At 34.5% G+C, this 24,854-nt stretch overlaps 1 protein-coding gene across 1 annotated transcript in view; it reads left to right on the top strand.

Moving 5' to 3' along the window:
* The window catches only part of LOC126272392 (uncharacterized), a 99,125-nt gene that overhangs the window by 12,970 nt on the left and 61,301 nt on the right, over positions 1–24,854 (top strand). The window contains exon 2 of the mRNA XM_049975215.1: positions 8,843–8,992. Within this exon, the coding sequence (XP_049831172.1) occupies positions 8,843–8,992 (150 nt within the window). The remainder of the gene's footprint in view (positions 1–8,842; positions 8,993–24,854) is intronic.

Raw genomic sequence — 24,854 nt, 5'->3', positions numbered from 1 at the left:
GGTGTTCTCGCAGGTGGTGTTGTCTAGTACAAGTGGAAATCGTGTAAACAACAGTGTTCTGTGCAGTAGTGCTATTTTTTTCTGTGCTCCGCCAATATCTGCGAGAAAATGGTAAACAGAAGAATCAACAGCAGCGGGGAAGCAGCAGGTGCGGCGGGCCTGTTCCTGGCGGCTCCCGGTATAGCGGAGCTGGTCCGCTCTGAGGTAAACGCTGCGCTTCGCGATAAAAACAATCTCGATCTGATAGCAGGCACCATATCAGATACTGTAACGGCAGCAGTATTGGCCAAATGCGTGAAACTGTTGAGGCCAATACTGCCGAAATTACAGCACTAAAAAAGTCTGTGTCTGAATACGAGAAAAAGGCACGAGAGTTGGAAGTGAAACTATCTGCCGCCACAGACGAGCTAGAACAGTACCAAAGGCGAAATAGTCTACGACTGTTTGGAGTAGCAGAAAATAAAGAAGAAGACACGGACAACCTGCTTATACAGGTTGCGCGTAAAAAATTAGGCGTCGAAGTGACCAAGGCAGACATTGACAGGAGCCACCGGGTGGGACGAAAACTACCAGGTGCTACCAAACCTCGTCCAATAATAATTAAATTTGTGTCGTACCGAAAAAGGGCTGAGATCTTTACCCAGAAGAAGAAGTTAGCAAGGACAGGGATTACAATAAGGGAAGATCTGACACACGAGCGGCTAAAGATTTTAAACAGTGCCATATCCAATTTCGGTCTTCAGAATGTGTGGACTCAGGATGGCAGAGTAATCATTAAGACTGCAGCTGGAAAGAAGACAGTCACAAACATGACAGAACTAAACAGTATTAAGTGAACCTACTCGAGCCAAAAGTCAAACTTAACACCATTTGCAAATTTTAACAGTCCTATACTCAGATATAGTCTTGTAATTGTATTAACTTTTTAATTATTTGTACCTTCAACTAATTGTTTTTGTAACTGTATTAACTTTTTAATTATTTGTACCTTCAACTAATTGTTTTTGTAACTGTATTAACTTTTTACTATTTTTTTGTGTCTTTAGCTGTAGCCATTGCTTAGTTTTAGTTACTGCTAATACTTTTTTCATTTTCTCAGTTTATTCTCTTCCATTCTGTAATAGTTCTATTGCAATTATTAGTCTCTCCTTTAGTTCATTAGTCAACCATCTCTTCGGTTTAAATTGTTCATAACAAAAATCACTATCAGTATCACTTTAGCAAATTTAAATCTAATTGTAGCTTCCTATGATAATCACTACCAGTATCACTCTAGTAAATTTCAATTTAATTCTAGCTTCCTACGATACTCTATTAAATATTAAGCTTACTTCTCTCTGCTGGCAGCATCGGCCTCTTAAATCGCTCCCCTTTCCCTTATTTCCACCCTAAGCTGTTTCAAATACTCTAATTACATTTTTCCTCTTACGACATAGGATACTCAGTGACACACAGCCGTCACCATTTTGGTCATATTCTCCCTGCACCGAATACCACTAATCCATTTTCTATACTCCCGCAACCTCAGGAAATCTCTTGCAGTCGCCTTTCTTTCGGCTCTTGCGGAGTCACAAACAGGGCGCGCAAAATCTCGGACACCCCTGTAATATGTCACTTGGCGGAAGCACCGGCCAGTGCCCCTCGCGGCAGGTAGTGCCTAACAAAGGGACAAACCAGTCTGCCACCCTACTCCAGGCTGCTCAGCGGAACGCGTCCGAGCTTTTAGCAGCTCATTGCAACATTCAGTCTTTACCTGCGCATTACGAAGAACTTAGCCTCCTCTTCAACCAACTAAACTACCACGTAATCCTCTTATCCGAAACGTGGTTGAAACCGCACATATCCTCTGCATCTATTCATCTCCCAGGGTACACATTTCTTAGGGCAGACAGATCAAAAAAGCGAGGTGGCGGGGTCGGCGCATATATACGAACAGATCTCAAAGCGAAAGTCTTATGTACGTCAAATCCTGCTGCAGAAAAAGAGGCTGAATTCATGTTCATTGAAATAAATATACAAAGTCGGAAATTCTTGACTGGCGTCGTGTACAAGCCGCCAAAAATAAGCTCAATGAGTTCCTTCCAGTCGGAATTACTTTCACTTCAGTGTCAATACGAACATGTCATCGTAATGGGTGACTTGAACATAGACCTGGTAAGAGACACTCCCTCCGCAATAAACCTAAGAAGATTGTTTAGTTGCAATAGCATGAACATTCTTCCATTACAACCTACACACCATACGGCGCACAGTCATACTCTTATAGACGTGATCGCAACGAAACAGACTGACAGAATAAGAGATGTTGGTCAATCATCGGCCCCTGGCCTCTCAGCACATGATGTAATATTCCTGGCCTACTCTGTGCAGCCCCCAAGGATCAAATCGCGTTACATAACTTGTAGGAACATGAAACGTATTGACCTTGACGCTCTAACAGCCGATTGCTTAGAAATCTCATGGCATCAAATAATCAGAGAACCTACAATCGACGTCAAAATTAATGAACTTGGTGATAAACTCACTGCCCTCTATGACAAACATGCACCTGTGCGCACAGTCCGTGTAAGAAAATCTCATGCTCCATGGCTGACAGCTGAATTACGTCAAATGATGACTAATAGGGATGCTGCCCACAGGCGTTTCAAGGCAGATCCGAAACCCGAGCGTTTCGAAGAATATAGAAAGCTACGGAACAGAGTGAAACAATGCATTCGCAATGCCAAAATCAGGCACGCTCGCTCCCTTGTATGCAGCGATCTGACACCCACGACTCTATGGAAGAATCTCCGTAGCTTGGGGGTCGGAAAGGCAAAATCGGAAAGTACTTTTCATGTGTCAGCTAACGAATTAAATGAATTCTTCTCTGCACCTCTGAATACCAGCACGGCTGATAATTACCGTCCACAAGAATCCCCAAACAGGATAACTAACAACGATACCTTCCATCTAAAACATGTAACAACAAATACGGCAAGAAAAGCAATAATGAGAATCTCTTTTGATGCAATAGGCAATGACAGTATCGGTATAACCATGATTAAGAATGTTGCTGATATCTTAGTACCTGTCTTAACTGACATATTTAATTTTTCCCTCGTGAACGGAATATACCCCACTGCATGGAAAAGAAGCATAATTCGACCCATCCCTAAGATCGAAAACCCACAACAGCCTAGTGATTACCGACCAATTAGCATACTGCCTGCTGTTTCCAAAGCACTTGAATATATTGTTTATGACCAAATCACTGAACACTTGCATGAATTCAGTCTATATGACAAATTTCAATCCGGTTTCCGTAAACATCACAGCACAAACACTGCTCTAATTAAAGTAACTGATGACCTGAAATATGCCATCGACAATCGAAAGGCAACAATATTGACGCTACTGGACTTCAGCAAAGCTTTTGACACTGTCAACTTTGACATATTACTCAGAAAAATGCAACAGCTTAATTTCTCTGATAGTGCAATGAGATGGTTTGAAAGCTACTTAAAAGACAGACAGCAATGTGTTGTCTGCGCAAATGAAAAATCTTCCTGGAAACATGTTTCTTCGGGAGTGCCACAAGGATCAGTCTTAGGACCACTTTTGTTTTCTTTATATGTCAACGATATTTCCTCGGTTTTGTCCTCCTGTAAACATTATTTCTATGCCGACGACCTCCAGCTCTACCTAAGCGTCAGACCTGAAGACGTAAACACTGCAATCGCTCTGATGAATGATGATCTGTCTTCAGTAGTGACTTGGGCGAAAAACCTGGGGCTTAAATTAAATGCAAAAAAGACGCAAGTAATCTTAATAGCCCATCAGAAATTGATAAGTTCAGATTTCCGCGAACGGCTACCTCCTATTCTGCTCGAAGGTACTCCAATACCATATCAGAAAACAGTGAAGAACTTGGGTGTAACTTTGGACGAGCATCTCAACTGGGCGGAGAATACAGTCGCAGTGTGCCGAAAGACGTCTGCTTGTCTCTATGCTCTCAAAAAGTTTCGGAACATATTCCCACAGGACTTGAAACGCCAGCTCGTGCAAGCACTCGTTCTACCGAACCTCCACTATTGTGATGTGATTGAACAAGGCATGAGTAGTGAAAACAAAAGACGGCTAGAGCTAACCATGAATGCCTGTGTGCGTTACACCTGCAACATTCGCCTATATGATCATGTTAGGGCTTCATACTCCGAGCTAGGGTGGCTGCGGCCGGACAAACTGCGTGACTACCACACTCTATGTCTACTTCACCGACTCCTCATCACGCAAGCACCCCAGTACCTAGCCTCAGAGATTAAAAACCTGTCATGCCATCATAATCGAAACACGAGGTCACTCTTATCTGGTATCCTAACTGTGCCCACTCACAAAACAAAAACTTTTGCAAACTCCTACTCAGTTGCCGCTGTCCGCCTCTGGAACAAACTGCCCCTTAACTTGAGGAAAATTCAATCTCCTGTTGCTTTTAAGAAGAAGTTGAAGCATTTCCTACTATCATCCGCATAAAATTCTCCACAAAATTAATGTGCAAGGCCAATCCTCTCATCTGTCAAATAGCAAAGCTAGCGTCTCCTATCTTGCTCCTGAGATGCCTTCCTCTTCATCTATCTCTATTAGCCACGCAGTCTCCTTTTCCTTTATATTTTCCTTAATTATGTTTGATCATGTCTCTCTATTCTTCTCCTCCCTTCACCATGAGTCTCCCTCATACTCCCTGCTGCCAGCACTCCTATCTAAAATCTTTCTCTTCAATAATGTATTCTTGGAGGTGTACCTTTCTAATTGTTTATCTCACTTTTTGTATTAGATGTAGTTTAACATGCCTACTAAAATATATGACTGTAAAATAAGTAGAATGCCTGGTTAGATGTAAGAGAGGGCCTGATGGCCCTAATCTTGCCAGGTTAAATAAATAAATAAATAAATAAATAAATAAAAATATTCCTGTACATAACCATGAAGATAAATGAATAGACACTTTGTCAAGTATCAGAGATATGTGAGAATAAGATTAACATACCAAGAGCAAAGGAACTTCAGATTGTCAATTGTGAACAGCATCCAGAATCTTACGCAATGTCTACGCTTTTTATTATTTTAATAAATGTGTGTGAAAATTAATCAAGTTCTGTTTAAAGTTGGTCACAGTCAATCTGCTACTCTAAGCAGGCAAGTGGCATTTCTATCGTCTGACCCAATGGCAGAAGATAAACACGCCACGATTAGACCACGAGACATATTGCTGACACTCGCCCACTTCGTTAGAGAGAAAAGTCAAATAATCTGATGGTGTGTGTACCGAAGGTCTTACAGTACGCACACCACAGCTAGTTATTCAGCCACATATGCTGCCGGCAAAAAAAAAAGAATAAAAAAATAAAAAATAATTAGTACACCCTGTTGATGATAATGAGGTCCCATACTCCGAGGAGCGTAGGGGACGATGTGGGAGACCCGCACTGCCGTACTAGGCAAGGTCCTAGAGGAGGTGGTTTGCCATTGTCTTCCTCCGACCGTAATGTGGAGGTTAGAGGTTTTCAGTTCACCTAAGATTTATTGTTGCAACAGTGTATATGCTGTAGATGAAATGATTACATTTACAGATCAATAGCACAAGCGGTTCTGTGGTATCGAGTATCGTCCAAGCTGAAACACTAATATTAGTACAGGGTGGCGCAGGGGAACGGGAAATTTTGAACGTTACAGTTGGCATCACTGTAGCGCCGGCAGATGTTCGAAACTATGCACAATTGATGTGAACGCATTGTCATTTATTAATCATGGAGAATTGGTCTAGTGCGGAACGTGCAGTAGCTGTGAGAGCAATTTACAAAAATTGTGATAGTGCGACTGCCGCGCAGAGAACATTTCAAGAGCATTACCAGCTTGGATGTCATAGACGTGTCCCATCTGCCCATGCGATTACAACGTGGATGCGTAATTTTGAAGAAACAGGATCTGCCTTGAAGAAGAAACCTCCAGGTGGCATTCCAACGGTGCGTACCCCAGAGAACATTGCAGCTGCTAAAGCTGTAATCGAGAGAAGTCCTCGCCGCTCCGTTCGACAGCATGCATCTTCGCTAGGGATTAAGCGACGAAGCTTACAAAGAATACTGCACGAATTAGACTTCCATCCCTATAAGTTGCAGATTGTGCAACACTTACATGAACGAGACCCAGCGTCACGTATCGAGTTTAGTAGCCAGATATTGGCTATAATCAATGATTACGCGAATTCTCTTGGTAACTTATGGATATCAGACGAAGCCCATTTCCACCTGAACGGATTCGTGAACAAACAGAATTTTCGTTTTTGGGCACAGGACTATCCTTGAGAGTTTCACCAGCGACCACTACATAGCGCCAAGGTCACAATATGGTGTGCTGTATCATGCCATGGTGTTATCGGCCCTTATTTTTTTGAACGTGAGGATGGTAGTGCAGTGACAGAAACATCCGCTCGATATGTTGAAATGCTTCAAATATTCTTTACACCGAGACTGTACGAGCTTAATCTTAACGTCGAAAACATGTGGTTTCAGCAGGACGAAGCCACGTCACACACTGACCGACAATCGATGGCAGCAGTTCGTCAATTGTTTGAAAGACGCATTATTTCACGTAACGGTGACATTGCATGGCCTGCGAGATCCCCTGATCTTAGTGTGTGCGACTTCTTCCTGTGGGGATATCTTATAAGCAAGGTGTACCGTACACGTCCTGCAACAATCCATGAACTGAAGGAGAACATTGAAAACGAAATCACTGCCATTCCCCAAGATTTGCTACACCGCGCATTCCAGAATTTTCATAACAGCCTGTTTTCGACGTTAACGCCGAATGGGATCACATCTTTCCGATGTCATATTTAAAAAGTAAAGAGACACTTTTGGACACTTTGATTGTAAAGACATACAGAATAATGGCATACTGAATACATTCACTTTCGTTAATAAATTACTAGTTTTATGAATTTATTCATGGAAATGACGTTATTTCGAAATTTCCCGTTTCCCCGCGCCACCCTGTACTTGATATAGCACCCACGGGCAGCAATGCAGTCTCTGACTCTGGGATCCAGTTGATCGTATACAGGTGGCGAATACTGTCCTAGGATATATGCCATTCCTGCTCGACCTGTTCACGTACTTCTGTAAGAATTGTTGGTTGACGAGTCGCACAAGTCACTTCTTGTCCCGTCGTATCCCACACGTGCTCAACTGCCCGATTGGAGACAAGTACGAAACTAGTGCTGACAAGGGACGTTGCTGCACGTCTTGCACAACACACTGCGTTTCACGGGCATTGTGTGGGAGAGCATTATCCTGTTGCAAAAATGGCGAAAGAACTTGTCTAACGACATTATGCATGCACCGAGGGGTGCTTAGCGTCCCCTCCAAGTTGAAAGAGACCTGCAGCTTATCGCACTCCAGACCATAAGGCCTGGGCCAGTGTGTCGTCGACGAATGCACTCTACGAGACGGCACTCAACAGGTCTACATCGTACGCGCAAACCCCCGTCACTTGCATGGAGACGGAATTTGCTTTATTCGCCGAAGACCACGGCGTGCCATTCTTTTCAAGTGATCTTCTGACGGCAACAGTCGAGGCGTGCACGTTGATGCTTTGACATGAGCGTAAGACGGGGTATTGCCTGTGCTGTGGTAGCTTTATCATATGCCACCGCTCCCCAAACAATACGACGATCCTGGCCGGCGTCTGTACTGCGTGGACGTCCAGCAACTTGTGTAAGGGCGTGAGAATGTCCGCGTGACCACTGATACCAGCGGTTTTGCAAAACTGACGCAGCTAATCCAAATTGCGTGTCAGTTCTCCTAAAGGATCATCCGACCACTCGGAAGACCACAATTTGACGCCTTTCGAATTCGCTCAGTTGGCTGTAGGAAGCACGAGTGCATCTCTGTGGTATGGTTTCCTGCTTGCTTTACACATTTGCGCCACACTGAGCGTTCTCGCTGTGAGCATTCCGTATTAAAGGGTAGACACAGATGGTGCTCTGATAGCTATTCCACTGCTCTATCTATTGGTGGACGATGTTGAAACTATTATCAGTACATCCACTACCCCCCAGGTGGCATATGCCGTCATATGATCAAAATCGATGTTGCCTTTGCAGGTGCATTCATTTTTTTCCAGTAGTGATTTACATATATCTGAAAACAGATGTGTGGGTATTCGGAGTAAATCGGTAAAGTTATAGCACGTAGCAATGGAAGGTGGGTGTGCCTACAGTAAATGTCATGATGTTATTATTTTATAGTCAAATACTGTATGGTCAAAGTGTATTGCCTTGTAATTTATGTTGATATTTACTGCCATTTTCTAAGTAGGACAACTCCCTGCTGCCGGTCCTTTCTCTCACTAAGGTACACTGAGACCAAGACGAAACCCAAGGAGTAAAGGAGGAGAGGGGTTTCTTGTCTTGACCTAGATCGTTAGTGTTCTTGTATGTCGATGGGTGATCTTCATTTTCTAGCCTTCACAACTGAATACCTAGGCAAGTGGTAGGGTAGCGTGTTCCCACAAGGCTTATCCTGGGATAAGGAAATGACCACTGATTCAACACAAATAGCAAAGTTTTTGATAAGTAGTTACAGTCACTCTCTTGGCCAAAGACTTTATACAAATCACATTCTTGGCAATTGCTTTTATGTTATCTACATTTCCTCATGCGAGTCTGCATATATTATAGTTTTGCAGACTACCCCTTAGTCTTTGTGATATTTAAACAAGTCAACGGTTTTTACATCTTAACGTGTTGCCTCCTCTGGTTAACCTATTTCCTATTCATTCAACAATTTTTTTTTACTTTTTGCAGCACATTAAGATAGAAAACTTCATGGAGTGCCCAGGAAATGAAGATCTGGCGATGGAGATTCTACATCACGAAATAGAGAGAGTGTCCAAAAATGCGATAGCCATAAACCTCACGCTGGACGTCAAAACAGAGATAATGGAGGACTATACGGTCAGTTTGTGTATGTCAAATTGTTCCACTGATTCAAGCGTTTGCGGCTCTAAGACGGGTCCCTGTGTTACAATCTAGCATTTACTTTTAACTAATTTAGACTGTTTTTTCACAGATTGCATGCACTGTCTTAATGCACTTTCAGTATTACGTATAGCGGCAATGCTACTTTTTTCTGTTTCAAATGGCGACGTAGGATATAAGGACATAACAGATAAGTATAAATGGAGATATTATGTGTGATGCATACTGTTGCCAATTGCAACACCTTATGACTATAGTATCCAAGGTGAATCCGACGACAAAATTTCAGAAGCTGTTCAGGGTCACATTCTGATTATTTTCCTGTAACGGATCCCCATTTATATGCATAGTACACAAACTTTTAAACCCACTGCACTGATTTAAAAGAAACCAGTAATTTCTCTAGACGCCCGATTCTTTAAAACTCCCATGTATAAAATTGTTTCAAAGTCTGATTACTGGTGCACTTTCCTAATATCGTGCAGGGCCCCCGCGAGTATGCAGAAGTGCCGCAACACGATACGGTATGGACTCGACTAATTTCTGAAGTAGTGCTGGAGGGAACACACCATGCAACCTGCAGGGTTGTCCATAAATCCGTTAAGAGTACGAGGGGCTGGAATCTCTTCTGAACAGCACGTTACAAGGCATCCCAGACATGCTCAATAATGTCCGTCTATGGGGAGTTTGGTGGCCAGCGGAAGTGTTTAAACTTAGAAGAGTGTTCCTGGAGCCACACTGTAGCAATCCTGGACGTATGGGGTGCCACATTGTCCTGATGGAATTGCCCAAATCCGTCGGAATGCACAATAGACAAAAATGGATGCACGTGATCAGACAGGGTGCTTACATACTTGTCAGCTGTCACAGTCACCTGTCAGAGTCGTATCTAAACGTATCAAGAGTCCCATATCACTCCAACTGTACACGCCCTTTATCATTACCTAGCCTTTACCGGCTTGAACAGCCCCTGTTCTCATGTAGGCTCCATGGATTCACGAAGTACACGTCCATCTGCTCGATGCAATTTCAAACGAGACTCGTCCGACCAGGCAACATGTTTCTAGTCATCAGCAGTCAAATGTCGGTGTTGATGCCTAAAGAGAGGAATAAAGTTTTTGATACATGGTAGTAACTGGAATTAAGGGAAACGTGGAAGGAAGGACCCACCAATACAACTTTCTTTTCAAACAACCTGTTTACTAACAATATATAACCAAAAAAAATTTTTCTTACAAAATGAACAAATTTGTAAAATGAATAAGCTTTTGGAAGAGAAATCAAAACAGCAAACAATATTACAATAATTACAAGACAAACGGACTTGTAGCCCACCAGCGGTGTTTACTACCACACTGGGCACGGTTTCTCTTACTAAACGCCCTTCTGCATTACATGAAAACTATATGAGCGCCATTGATGGCAAGAGGAACTCAGTTACTCAAAACAGATGACGTAACTTTTAATTAGAAAGCTGTATGCCGAGAGTTAGGGGTTAAGATGCGCACCTGTGCTTACAGGTTAAACAGATTAGGAAACAAATGACAACGATAAGACTTACTTCAAAGCAGGCAACTTCTTAATTAAAATCAGCAACCAAAGTGCGACTGGATCTCTACCAGTCCCTTTTGACAATCTTATTTTGACTAAAGCTCTGATGACAGTTGGCTGTTAATATTTTACAAGTTAAACAGATTGTCATTTATGATCACTCTGAAGGAACATCTTAAAAGTTACTAGTGAACACTTATTACAAGAGAACTCACTCAGGAGAATCACAAGATCCAGTTAAAAATGCACCAATAATGACTTGGTTTTTCAAAGACAGCAACGCACAGCTTAGTACAACAGGTCGTTCAGATTATAACTAATGCAATTACAATCAAGGAAGTGAACCAGTTAAAATCTAAGTCTAACGACAAGACCCCTGTTTTGTTTAATAGCGGTCTGTGCCTTGTACAATTGTTCCAGCTGTATTTACGACTGGAAGCTTATTCATTAAAACATTAATGATCGAGTATAACCAGAAAGAAAAGACACTATAATAGGGGACAAATTTTCAAATGACAACTAGTGTCTCAGTACAATATTACGGCATGTAGTTTTGACCAAAGAGCTGACCCAGTAAAACTCTGAGGCTTGGGTACAAATCAGAAAATAATTAGGAGGGGAGGTAGACAATGACACAAATCACCATGAGGATTATAGAATGTTACTCACCTTTATCAGCAAACAGTTCCATGGATCCACAGTGCATCGGGGCAGATACTAAGTGGTGCCGATGAAAGCCAGTTAAAGAGGGCAGCCAGGCCATGAGCAGTCATCCGACATGAATGTTGCCAATCAACCAACGGGATGTCTGCCTGTTGTTTGTAGTCGATACTGGCCCCGCTGAAGTGCTCAGGTATCTTCAGTCCGTGCAGGCCCTCCTTGTGCAGCTGGCGGCTTCAGCCACTCAAATCTCATAAACACCTCTTCTTGTGATGCTACCGCCAATCTCCAAACTTTGTGTCTCCTCCTCTCGCGCGATATATATTTATCGGCGGGCAAAGACCTTCTAAGGACACAACCCACATATACTAACTCTTCCTCATAGATATTGGCAATTGGGGTGCAAGAGAGATAGTCGATACTACCCTTGAGCTAGTGGTGCCAGACAGAACAGTTCACGAACTTAATGGCACCATGATTCAGTTTTGTGTTGAGCAGTCATCGAGGGTGCACGAGTGGGCCTTCAGGTCTGAAAGCCACATCGATGATGTTTAGTTGAATGTTCCACACACTGAAACTTGTTGACAGCCCAGCACTGAAATCTGCAGCAATTTGTGGGAGGGCTGACTTCTGTCATGTTGAACGATTATCTTCAATAGATCCATCTAGTAGGTTCTGGCTCAGCCATAGCTCACTGGCTCACTCGTGCCTCATAAGCTGGTGACCTAGAACTTAACCAGAACCTACTTAAAAGATGTACTATAATCCACTCTTCAGGTTTAATTCACTTAATTTCATTTAAATTACTTAGAATAATTAATGAGAAAGAATATTTTTCAGATCACATTCACCAATTTGCAAATATAATTATTTTTTCATACAAAAGGTGAACATAAGAAAATAAAATTTAATATTGTTTTATAAAAGTTGCACATAATAAAATATATAAAATGAATTATGGTGAATGTAAGAAATATACTCCTTATCAAAAATTTTTCAGATTTCCCTTTATTTCTGAAAATATTTCAAAATGAGATGCAAACAAATTGTAAAGATTTCTTTAGGTTTTTCTAATTTTTTGTTCATTTATAGTTAAAAATTTTCAGGAAGTATTGTGTTCTGTGCAGTGTAAGTTAAATATTTCTTACCATACATCGTTACATACACTAAAGTACCTGTAGGAATTTTTTCATTAAAAGTAGCACAAAGTTTCATAGTCGTTTTCTGTGAAGATGGAATATTCTTTCTACAAGTAACGTTAATCGCATAGATAAGATAGTTCTTTACGAAATTATATGGAGCTATGTCAGTGCCTGATGTTATTGTAACTCGTTTAAAATCGAGAAATGCATATGTGCTTTGAGCAAATTATTTGGAGTAATATTCCACATTTTCTGTGCGAACATTTTGTTTCTTCCAGTTTTCAAGTATATTTCCTGTTGATTAACATGGTCGAATAATGAAGAGCCAGTAACTGATTATTTTTACGATTTGTGTGAAATGTAACAAATATGAAATATGGCATATCAGATTCCATTGAATCATAGTAATTTGTGATATCCAGTTCGAAAATTTTTTCTTGTCAAACTTCTACAGCTCATAGTTCATAAAGAGATACTGGAATTTTTCAATTTTTCAGAATATTTTCTTGTTGTTCTAATTCATAATTTGATTCGTATTTAACAATTGGCACACGAATTTCCTTCGATTCTATTACAATTTTTCTTTACTTAGGAAGTGTATCTTTAATTTAAATACTGGCATTATTATAATCAGGCCATCTAAGAATTGCATCTTCAAAAGTAGATCTAGTACAAATGACTGTTAAAACTCCTTCCCACATAATTTCTTTATAATGATTAAAAACTCCACCAAGCATTGATAGTTCGTTTTTCTAACTCTTTATTTGTCCATTATTAAGAATATGTCATTCCAAACTTATTTTATCAGAGAACAGATGATGTCAAATATAACTGTTGGTGAAATAAAATGATGTTAGATTCTAGATAAAATACTATTTCCTTTCTTTATGGTCACAAAGTCAAACAATTTGGCCACATAATTATCGATTAATTTTTATTGGATTTTCCATCATATGTTGGATAATCTGATTCTGATCCATCTGAATTACCTACAATTCATGTGTAGCTGTGCATGATTTGGATGAAGCTATCCATCACCAATATTGATTTCAATCTCTGTATCCTTGTTGTGTGAATTTCAAATTTTTTTTGTTTTCTCATCATGGAGAATAACTAAAACTGAAAACTCTCGATTTTGTTCATGATGTATTGATGATAAAATTTATCAGGTCGTTTCTAAAACAACTCTTACATAAGCGCCATTAAAGTCGATCAGATTTAATTTTAATCAGCTATGGTAATTTCTAAATCTTGAATAGGATAAAAAAATAGGAATATCTACAGGATAGTGTGGTTCATAAATTATTATTGGTATTCCAACTTTAGTATTTTATTTAAATGATCCAATAATATTAGTTTATCTATGAAAATTATCAGTATGTTTAACAAACATTCCACCAGCCATATTAAAATTTATATTAATGAATTCAAATAATTTTAGGAGCATCTTTAGCAACAGTTTTTTATTAGCTTCAGTAATTCGACTATCAAATGTCAACACACATGCAATATTATTTTCTTTTATGACCATGTATAAACTTACATTACTTTAAAGCACAACTCTATTTAAAATTTCATCTGCTTTATTATGACTATTTGGCTTTTGCGATTGAATAAATTTTTGTACATTTTTCAAACTGTATTGACCAACAGGAATTTCTATTGTTTCTCCATCGACTTAAATTTATTATTTTTTGATGTAATATTTGCAGTTAAAAAAGTTTAATAAAAACCAACTAGTGTAACATTTGTATAAGTTTCTCTTATTGGAATGGTTTACCTTTTTTAAGAATAGAGGATTTATCACTTAACTGAAATAATCTACCCATTTACTATTAAAAATTTATTAAATAAATGATAGATTGGATGCGAAAAATAAGAATTCCAGAAAAGAAATAAATATAAACATAGTAAACTTTTACAAAATTGTATTCCATGTGCAATTGTAGTACCAAGTGTTTGCGGAAAAACCAATTTATTTATGGACAATAATATTCTAGCTCCAGGATGGTCGAATTCGAACAAAATTAATCGTTTGCAAGTATATTCAAAATGTTTACATAAAACAAAATATCAACGATTTGTCAAAAGATGTGAAAAGTGAAAATAAACACAATGAAAAATTACTACTTTATTGGAAATAATTATTAAATTATTCCATTAGATCAATGTCAAAATAATTCAGTTGTTGTGTTTGATGACTTTGTTCTTGTTAGGGAATATTTTACTAGAGGAAGACCTAAAGGAGCAGGTTTTTTACTTAGCTCAAACGTATTCAGAAATAATTAGTCAGAGGTAATCTTAATTTTTTAAATATTTTCAGACAAGATGACACAAATTTAAATCATATTTATCATGAGTTCATTGGTGGTGATTTAAACTTTTTTGATTTTAAAGGACTGTGTAGTAAAGGTTGGACTGGTTAATTTGAAATTTTTATGAAACATATGCCTAGGAACCGAATCAAGGTAAGTTCAGAAATAAAATACTGAATTTCATAATAATAAGAATGTTAAAGACAATAATCAATGTTAGATATAAACATAAACAAATACATTAGATGTTAAAATGATTATTTAATATTTTTTCATCTGTAATAAATGTTTGAAAAGTATGATGTAGAATTTGGTAGAAAAGCTAAATGAAACAGAGAGAAAGTTGAAGAATTGAAAGAACAATTCAAGCTCTGCAAAACAGCCACAAACAAAATATGAAATAAGCTAGATGAAGCTCATAAAAATATGATATTGTTTGTCATTATCATACAGGTTTAAAAACTAGATGTCAATCTGATAAAGAGCTAGAGCTAGCTGCAAACGAAAAAATGCCTGCAATTGATGCTTCATTAGGAGAAAAAATAGCTGCAACTGCAGTTAGAGGAATTATGCATGGAAAACGAAGCCTGCATCTTGGCAAAAACATTAATCCTTATACTTTTTTATCTATATAAATGAATAACGTTTCGATTGATTATAATTTGCTTCCAAGAAGCAAGACTAAATAAAAAATCAATTAAAATTTAATTTATAATTAATGGTTCCATAGTACTGAATCATTTATAACTGACATATGAAAAGAAAGAAAGAGAAAAATCTGGTGGAAATTTACTTACTTCATGAACTATTCCTGTTGTGAAAAAGATTACTACATACTTAACAAAAGAGAAAAAAGGAAAAGGACTAACACAATGTGAAGGTGGATTTCTTCCATTACCGTTATGTGCATTGGCTTATTCAGAACTACTGGGTCACTTTCTGGTGGCTATAGTTAAGGAAAACAAGCTGATGCAGAATTGGACGAACAAAAAATACATAATTTGGAAATGGCAAAGAAAGGAAAAGGAGTCTAAAAAATTGCACATTAAAAATGCATATCAAAAAAGAAAGGGGGGATACACATCTTGCCAACATACACTGGTGTGCTAAAAACATGTACACCAGATGGAGGTTACTGTGCTATAACAAATTCTGTTATTTTAGATGTCATGTTATTTGTATATTTTTCTTCTGTACTAGTCCTGTAATCTGACACTGTATAATTTTACCTCTTGATTTTTATTCTTACATTTTTAAGTTGTTTGAAAATAACACGCCAGCATATGATGGCAATATGTGCATTTCTCCCTTTCATTTCTGCTATGAGTTTTTAATGTACAATTTTAAATTTGAAATATTCAATTAATGATTCGCAAGGGCACATTGGTATTTTGTGGCAATCTGACCCAAATAAAGTATTGTTACATCTTCATGTGACACACTCCACATAGGTCTGCTGTATAGGTGAATGCAAACAGCGGCTTCAGTTATTGTGATTGTTACTTATCTTTGGTTACTGATAATAACTTGATACCAGTGCCTACGAGAGTCATTTGTACACCACTGGTATGTTCTTTCCAACAGTTGGTTTATACTCAGGTGTATTTGTGGTCTTTAGTTTCTTATTCACTGATCACTATGTGAAATTTATAACTTCCAGCACCAAAGATGTGTGAAAATCTAATCTGCTTTCAATAAACATTCAGTATGATGGCCAACACTTACCTTCTTTCTAATATAAATATTCGTTAACTGTTATAGATGTTGTTTCAAAATTTGGTTGGGAAATTCCAGGTAAAAACAATACAGGTAGAAATGTAGTTGAAGCTAACGAATAAAAATATTCATCACTAGAAAACCAAAGTACTGCAAACAGATAATAAAGAATTTCAAGAGTGAATGAAAAAAATTAGCATTAATCATTATGCAGCTAAAGTTGACCTAATTTCTAAATTAATTGATCAATGTAATAGAAAAAAATATTCTACTATAAAAATGAAACCTACAGAAGTTAATGAAAAGCTTTATAAACCAACTGTAGTTGTAGGTAAAGAAAAAATAAATTTAAACTGGTGGAAAAGTTAGCATAAGTAACCTGAAAGGAATTTTTGAGTAACGATATACAGCCAATTGGTGAACAGAAATTTCGGAAATCGAAGATAACATTCGTTCGAATCCAATCATATATAAATTGAAAGATTAAAATGTCGAAGAAGTAAAAGGAAATTTTTAAGAGTATGAATTACAGTAAACAAAACATCTTGATTATACCATCTTGAAAAAGTTTTGTGAAAGCGAAGAGATATTGTTTGTGTTAAATGGTTAGGATTTGATAATTAACACAATAGTTTAGTAAATAAAGCTAGAGTAATTTTTTAAAATGAAATAAAAAATTTACATATAAATGGCGTTCACTATCGAAACTTTATTTATATTTCATTTTGTTTATAATATACATTGTGCTAACTGTTGTATATTAGAAGACGAGCAGCATCTAAATCAACTTTTGGGCTGGGCCCTATTGTATTTTGATATTGAAATAAAGATAACAAATACGATTAAATCTCAGAATTTTTTGAGGATTTTAGATTTGAGTTGGTGGAATCAAATAATGGATGTACTGAATTTTGTTTATTAGATGTCAATAAACGTACTTATCAGTGTTTTTTTAAAATTTAATTGTGAAAAAAGTACTTGGAAACTTATCTTTATTTGGAAGTAATGAATTTGCATGTTTGTTGTATTTTGCTGCAGGTTGGGCTGCATCGTTAACCTAAATTTAAAAATAGTGAAGAAATTTTTTATATTTAAATGTAAAAAACAGTATGAATAAGACAATTAGCGTATTCATTCTTTCTAGTTGTTTGTTATACATATGACGAAGTATCTAAATCCATAAATCAATTAATTGATGAAATTGTGAATTATTTATACAGCACTAGCTCAAGGAGGCTATAGCCTGTGACTAATCTAAATGGAGAAGACATTTGTATTGTTTATGATTTCTTTAAACAGCAATTGTATGTTATCCACTTTAATACTTAAAATTTATTTCTAAACTCGGATTAGACACTGTTATAGAAGCTTTGAGTCTTACATTATATTTCTTTTCGCCGTAATTTAGTGTCCTTTTGATTTAAGAAGATTTTTAAGTGTATGTCTGACTACATTATTTTTAACAGGAAATTCTTCATAGATTTTCTAAATAATTGATGTTCCTCTGTTGTCAAATCACCTAATGCAATTTTATCAGTTACCTTGTTGTTTACATTAGCTGATAGTTCTTAAGAAGTTTGTAATGTCTGTATTTCTTGAGGACCTTGTTAAATATTTTAACTCTATTTTCATAATCGTTTAATTTCATTTCAGTCACAATATATGACTTTCTCTACCAATAAAAATCTCTAAGTAATTTATTCTCACAAAATTCATGTTGTATAATTCTTTATCTTCGTCTTTTCTGTGCACCATTAAAGCTGATTTTATAATTTCTTTAATAATTAAACATTCTATTAACTAGTAGTTCTTAAATTTAATATGTGTATTTTCACTACTATTGTATGTAGATAATCTAAATTTGATTAATTTGTTCGTTGTTCCAGCATTTTATAGAAATGATGTTTCTGTTGTTGCTTCCTTATCACTACATAGATAATATCATTCTTATCTATTTTCTAAATGTTTCTGTTTATTTGTATTAAGTTAATGTTTTTAGATTTTTCTTCTTCTTTAGTTTTGTTTATTGTTGTTCTTCTAGTTTTAATTAAGTTTGGAAATCTATAGCCAGTTGATTAGATAATTAAATAGCTTACATGATTATCTAATATATCGTTGATTGTTATGTAAGAATATTTAATTTCGTCAGAAACCTAAGTTCTTAAAATCATTGTTAGTTTTTAAAAAATTCTAACTGAAAAATCCAGGTTATTTCACAAAATTATTTGGCTTTATATTTCTGGTTTTCCTTTTAATGTAATCACATTCTACGGCAAGTGGATTATTATGTTTTATTTAAATCTAACATAAGTTATATGTGTTTAAAAAAAACAATAAAACTCTTTTTAAATTGTTTTAATTTTTAGGGGCTGCTGTAAAAGCATCTGAAATTAGAAGTTTTAATAAAATTTAAAATAGTATTAGTTACTAAAATATTGTTTTGATTAAACAATGAAACCTATATATCCTTTAATCTAGAACCTAATTTTCGTTGCTAATAATTCTTTTGAATAAATTAAAAAACATCCATCATTGGTGTTTCTGAACTAGCGAGAACTGCATATGGTTCCATTTTTAAAAAATAATTTTATTACATTTTTGTCTTTTCAATAAAATTATGGTTTTTCTAATTAATATTATTTCAGCAGTCGTAATATATGTCCACTGACTTTCCTTAGTAAATACCATAAAATAAGTAACTTTGGTATAATTAAAATCTCTTTCTTAGCTTTCAAAGATAACCAAAATCCTAAAAATATTTGATCAAGAAATAATTTTAAATTATTTTCATTCATACAATCAAAAATATTCGGTGTACATGATTCTGAACTAGCTATAATTCTATTAGATGGTATAGCTGCCATTCATCTAAAATGATTTTTATGAGATTTTTATTTTTTCAATACAAATTAAGGTTTCTCCCATTCTTATTCATTATGGAACTCCATGCACCAAATCTTTGGTGTCTGGAATATTATTAAAATTTTCAGTGTGGATAGTCATCTGCCCTTCAATTCCATATTGAATAAAACATGACATATACATATATTAGTATATTTCTGGTCTCCATCTTCCAAGGTACTGAACATAATTAATCTTCTTTTATTTAAGACATGCAGGCAGGAAGTTTTTCCATGCTTGAAATTCCACATAGGAAAGTTAAAATACATGCATTTCTTTGCTTAAAGAGCAAAAGAATTTTTTAAAAGGGACATGGCACAATTTGTATTTTCATTTTCTTACATCTCTATTAAAAATTATTTCTAGTAAGTGGCTAGCATAAATAATCTAAAAGTCAATGAACGTAAAGGTAGAGGAAACAATTAGGGCTTAGAGGTTATTCTAAAATGAGAAAACGTCAACTTACTGATGTTATTAATATTCGTGGTATTGATGAAGAAATTAATAACCACAACAATGAATTGAAAAATGATACTATACAGGAATTAGAAGTTAAAGCAAAATAACTAGGAATTAAAGCATATTCTAAAATGGGAAGGGAAGAATTCATTGCATTAATTACTTTTAACTTTGAAAAATTACATTTTAAGAAGCTGTGTGAAATGTATATGATAAGAATTGAAAAAAAAGAAAATCGTTGAGTATATTAGTAATAGTGAATTATTTTTCTGAACTTGTATGGAAATACATATCAGGACATTTTGAATCATCTGAATTTGTATGAGAGAATTTCAGGATAATGTAGATTGAAAGACCTTTTTAATATTTGAACAAAATTTGTACGAAGATTTTATTAGAAAAATTCAGGATAAATTGACTGGGATCTTTTGTCAAGATATAAAACATTATTTGATGATATAATAAGAGAATTACAAGATAAAATTGACAGGGGTACTTTTTTAAAACACAACTTAACTAAAAGTTTCATGAGAGCGTTTCAAGATAAATGAAATCGAGATATTGTATGAAGTAAAGAAAACTTATCTTAAAAATTTATAAGAGAATATCAGAATAAAGTAAATGCAAACATTATATCACAAAAAAATTGTTTGAAGTACTTATGAGAGAATTTCAAAATATATTAAATTGAAACTTAATATAATATAAACAAAAATTATCTGAGAATTGAATTGGAATCACACATCACATACTCAAACATTGTCCAAAGATTTTATAAGAGGCTTTGAAGATAAAATAAATTAGCATTATATATTGTGTGATCAAACATTGGCTGAAGATTTTATAATGGAATTTAAAGATAAAGTTAATTGTGGAATAATTTCTGGAACTATCTGAACTTTTTGTGCACAAAATATTCTACCATATTAAATGATGGAACAAACTGAAGGTCGTGAATGCCCGGTATGGTTTAGGAATGAAAATTATCAATTTATAAAAAAAGCTCTGATGATTTTTTTGATAAAGAGTGTAATGATTAATGTTTAAAAGAACAAATTAAATGTCCCACTTGTAGAAGAGTTATTAAAAAATTTAATGAAAAGTCTATAACAAATGCTCATATTTTGTTGGATGTCGACCCTGATAGTGATGGTGTAGATTAAAATTATAATATTTTTCTTTTTCGCATATCTAATACAGTTTTCAATAACATTGTAATTCTGTGAAGTAAAACGTTAATTTTACTTCACAGAAATATACAGAAGATGGTTCTAGAAGGATGTGTATAAGAATATCATGTAAAAATTATAATGCTAATCGAATTCCTTGTGTATGTTATAAAATATTTCCAAATGTTATTATAAAAATAATTTACAGCATATTCTGAGTCAAGAACAGTCGAAAATGTTAATAAAAAATAAAGAAACTGATACAGCAGCAAAGAAATGCAAAGTTTGTCAAGAGTTAAAAAGTTTAAATTGTTTTTACAAACTCTTTCTCATAATAACTTTAATAGCAATTGTGAAAATGTGTTTTAGAAAATGTAAAAAGCAAGAAAGGACAATCATGTAACACCTAGTTTTAAATATCTATTAAATAAGACTTCTCACTGAGTATTTCTCAATTAAAAGTTTTCAAATCTAATGAGTTTTATTTTCGATAAATACAAAGGCCAAATGGCGTGATTCACTATTGTTCAACTTCTTCATTATTGTCAAAGGAATAACATATGGATATAGTAAATTAAATAAAGCCAATCTAATTAGATTAATTAAATGATGTTACATCAAAAATTTAAATCTGCGAGAAGGTAGTCTTTGGAAACCAATTACCTTATCATAAAATAAAAAATGATGATGATGGTTTCGAAACTGAAGAAGATTATGGATCGAAAAAATTTTCTGTTTTCGCCTGATGTGTTTACAAACAAGAATCTAGGACTAATGAATGTAACCAAAAAAATATTTACATTTTCTACCAGTGCATTTGTGAAAAAAGAGCTAATATTGCAATATTATTTTCTTTTTATACTAGTTTATTTGAGAAACCTAGAAAGAGAAGAAAAGTTAGAGATCATATAATTGATACTGGTTTTAAAAGTAGATTAGAAACAATAAATTTTGAAAATAATATAAACTAAAGTAAACCTAATCATTTCTTAACTCTCATAAAACAGAAAATTATGAAAACTGTGAAAGATAATCTAAGAATAGATCATGTATTCAAAATAACTTTAATACTTTTTGTGAGTATCAAATACAGAGAACCAGAAATATTCTGGAATTTCAGTTCCAGACAGAAAACTATATGATACAAAGATGTAATTAATAAATTTAAGATTGGTAAACAAAATACTTTATCAAGAATGTTTGATTTTTAAAAATGTGGATGAGGATGGTTATTAAATAGAATCATTGGCTTAGAATTAGGAATTACACGTATGTTCCATTGAGAGGACCATCTTACATTGTATTACCAGACGTAATAAAAAATGAGATAGAAGGTATTAATGTTAAAAATTATGATCAAAAAGTTTTTTGTGGGCTATAGAACCTGAATTTATATCCTGCCGAAATTTAGGAAGAGTTATGATAAATAAAAATGTTGCTCTTGATCTTCGTAAGAAACTTGAAAATATTGATTCTTCCTGTATTGGTTGGAAATATTTCAAAAATTGAAATTAAGATTAATCTATCTATCAACGTTCATTCGTTTGATGAAAAGTGTTGATCTATCCATTAAAAATTACGAAAAGTAATTTGTTATTTAAAGAATTTACCTAGACTTGTTTTGAGTCAAATGAATAAACATGAAGAAGTAAACTTCATTTGTGAACTGTGTTTACTCCATTGACCTAGGAAAGAAAAATTACATATTCACACATAAAGCTGTGTAGTTACTAAACAATAAAGGTAGAAAAGCCAGAGAAAGTTTCCTACATGAGTCTGAAAAATTATCTACATACACAGAACGGTCCATTCACTATTTATGCTGATTTTTAAAGTTTTCTCTGGGAAATGAATACTATAAAGATGCTGTTGGTCATAGAAGAGCAAATTGTCCTATAAAATTTATTGAATGTATAAAAAAAGAGAGTTAAGAAATTGGAAGAAATTAAACTGTTAACTCTTGAAGAACAATCAAGGTCTGCAAAATCGAAAAAATGTGTGTTGTGTCTAATTGTTATTCACCAAAAAATGAAAAGGTTCGTCACCATGGTCTTTTTCACTTAATAAAGTTCTATCAAATTCAAAAAGAGATCAAATTAAAATTTTAGAAAATTTTTCCCGGAGGAAAACAGTTGATCAGAAAAGTGTATATCCAAATGCTCACATGGATTCCTGCAAAAAATGTGAAGAGACATAATTGACAGCAAAGGATGAATTTTACTGTCAAATGAATGACTGTGATATAAGTGATAAAGATTATAAACATGCAAAATTGGTTTGAAAATTTTAATATTAAGGATCTAAGCGAATATCATGATCCATAACTTGAAACTGTTGCATTGATACTGTCTGATGTATTAGAAAATTTTAGTTTAACTTGTATAAATGCATTTCATTTTGATCAATCGTGGTATTTTACTCCACCAGGATTATCTTGGGATGCAATTTTGAAAATGACGAAGTTAAATTATATTTATTACATGAATATGATATGATTTTATTTCTTGAAAAAGGAATGAGAGGAGGAATATCACAGTGTGTAGTATATGCATACACACACACACACACACACACACACACACACACACACACACACACACACACACACACACATATATATATATATATATATATATATATATATATATATATATATATATATATGAAACACTTTATATTAAAAGTATATTAAAAAACTATCTAGTAAATTTAGATGTGAATGATTTATATAGTTATGCTATGAGTCAATATTTGCTGTATTGAGGATTTGAATGGGATGAACCAAACAATTCTGATTGTACAAAAATAGTTGAAAGTTCAATTACTGCTAAAATTGAATATATTTTTGATGCAGCTCAGAGTATCCAAAAGAATTGCATGATAGCTACAGAAAATAAAGTTGTGTCTGAAATTAATCAAAGCAAATTAGTAACTACTTTACGAAACAAACATCAGTATGTAATTCATTATAGAAATATTAAGCAGTATTTAACATCAGGAACGAAATTAACAAAAATACATAGGATTTTAAAATTTAAATAATGAGATTGGTTGAAGAAGTATATAGATTTAAAAATAGAAATGAGAAGTAAAGCCAAAAGTGATTATAAGAAAGATCTCTAACCATATGAATAATTCGGTATTTTGCAAGACAATGTAAAATATTGGAAATAGAGTTGATATAAAATTAGTTTCACATGTGATAAATTATTAGCAAAGCCAGACTTTAAATCAAGAACTATATTTAATGAAAATGTTGTTGCTATTCATATGAATAAGACAAAAATCACGTTTAATACACGAGTCTATGTTGGAATGAGTATACTTGATTTATGTATAGAACTAATGTATGATTTTCACTACAGAATTATGAAACCGAAATATAGAGAAATTATTGCATTGTGTTATCAAGATATGACCTGTTATATCTACTATATAAAAACTGAAGATATATATGAAGAACAGAAATGTGACTGATAAATTTTATACTAGAGGTACTAGTGATTATCATGAAGGAAACATGAAAGATGAATGAAATGGAAAAATAATGGAAGAATTTTGTGGTTTGGAAGCAAAAATATACAATTACAAAATTGATGATAAAATAAAGAAAATTTCTAAAGGAGTTAAGAAATACATTGTAAAAAATAGAATAATCTTAGAAGATTAGAAAAGTTGTTTGTTTGACAATGAAGAACAGTACAGAAGAATTAATATGGTTCGAAGTGAAAAACACGTAATATACACCGTTGAATAAATAAGAAAGCATTGCTTCCTCATGATGATAAAAGATACCATTTGAAAAATAAAATAGATATATTATGATAAGGACATTACAAATTATAAAAAATTATTATATTCACCATAATTCATCTTATTTATATTTTTTTACATTCACCTATTATAAAACAATATTAAGCGTTAT

Source organism: Schistocerca gregaria, chromosome 5 (assembly GCF_023897955.1).
Source record: "Schistocerca gregaria isolate iqSchGreg1 chromosome 5, iqSchGreg1.2, whole genome shotgun sequence".
Lineage (NCBI taxonomy): Eukaryota > Metazoa > Arthropoda > Insecta > Orthoptera > Acrididae > Schistocerca > Schistocerca gregaria.
This window is presented reverse-complemented; position numbering and strand designations above follow the sequence as displayed.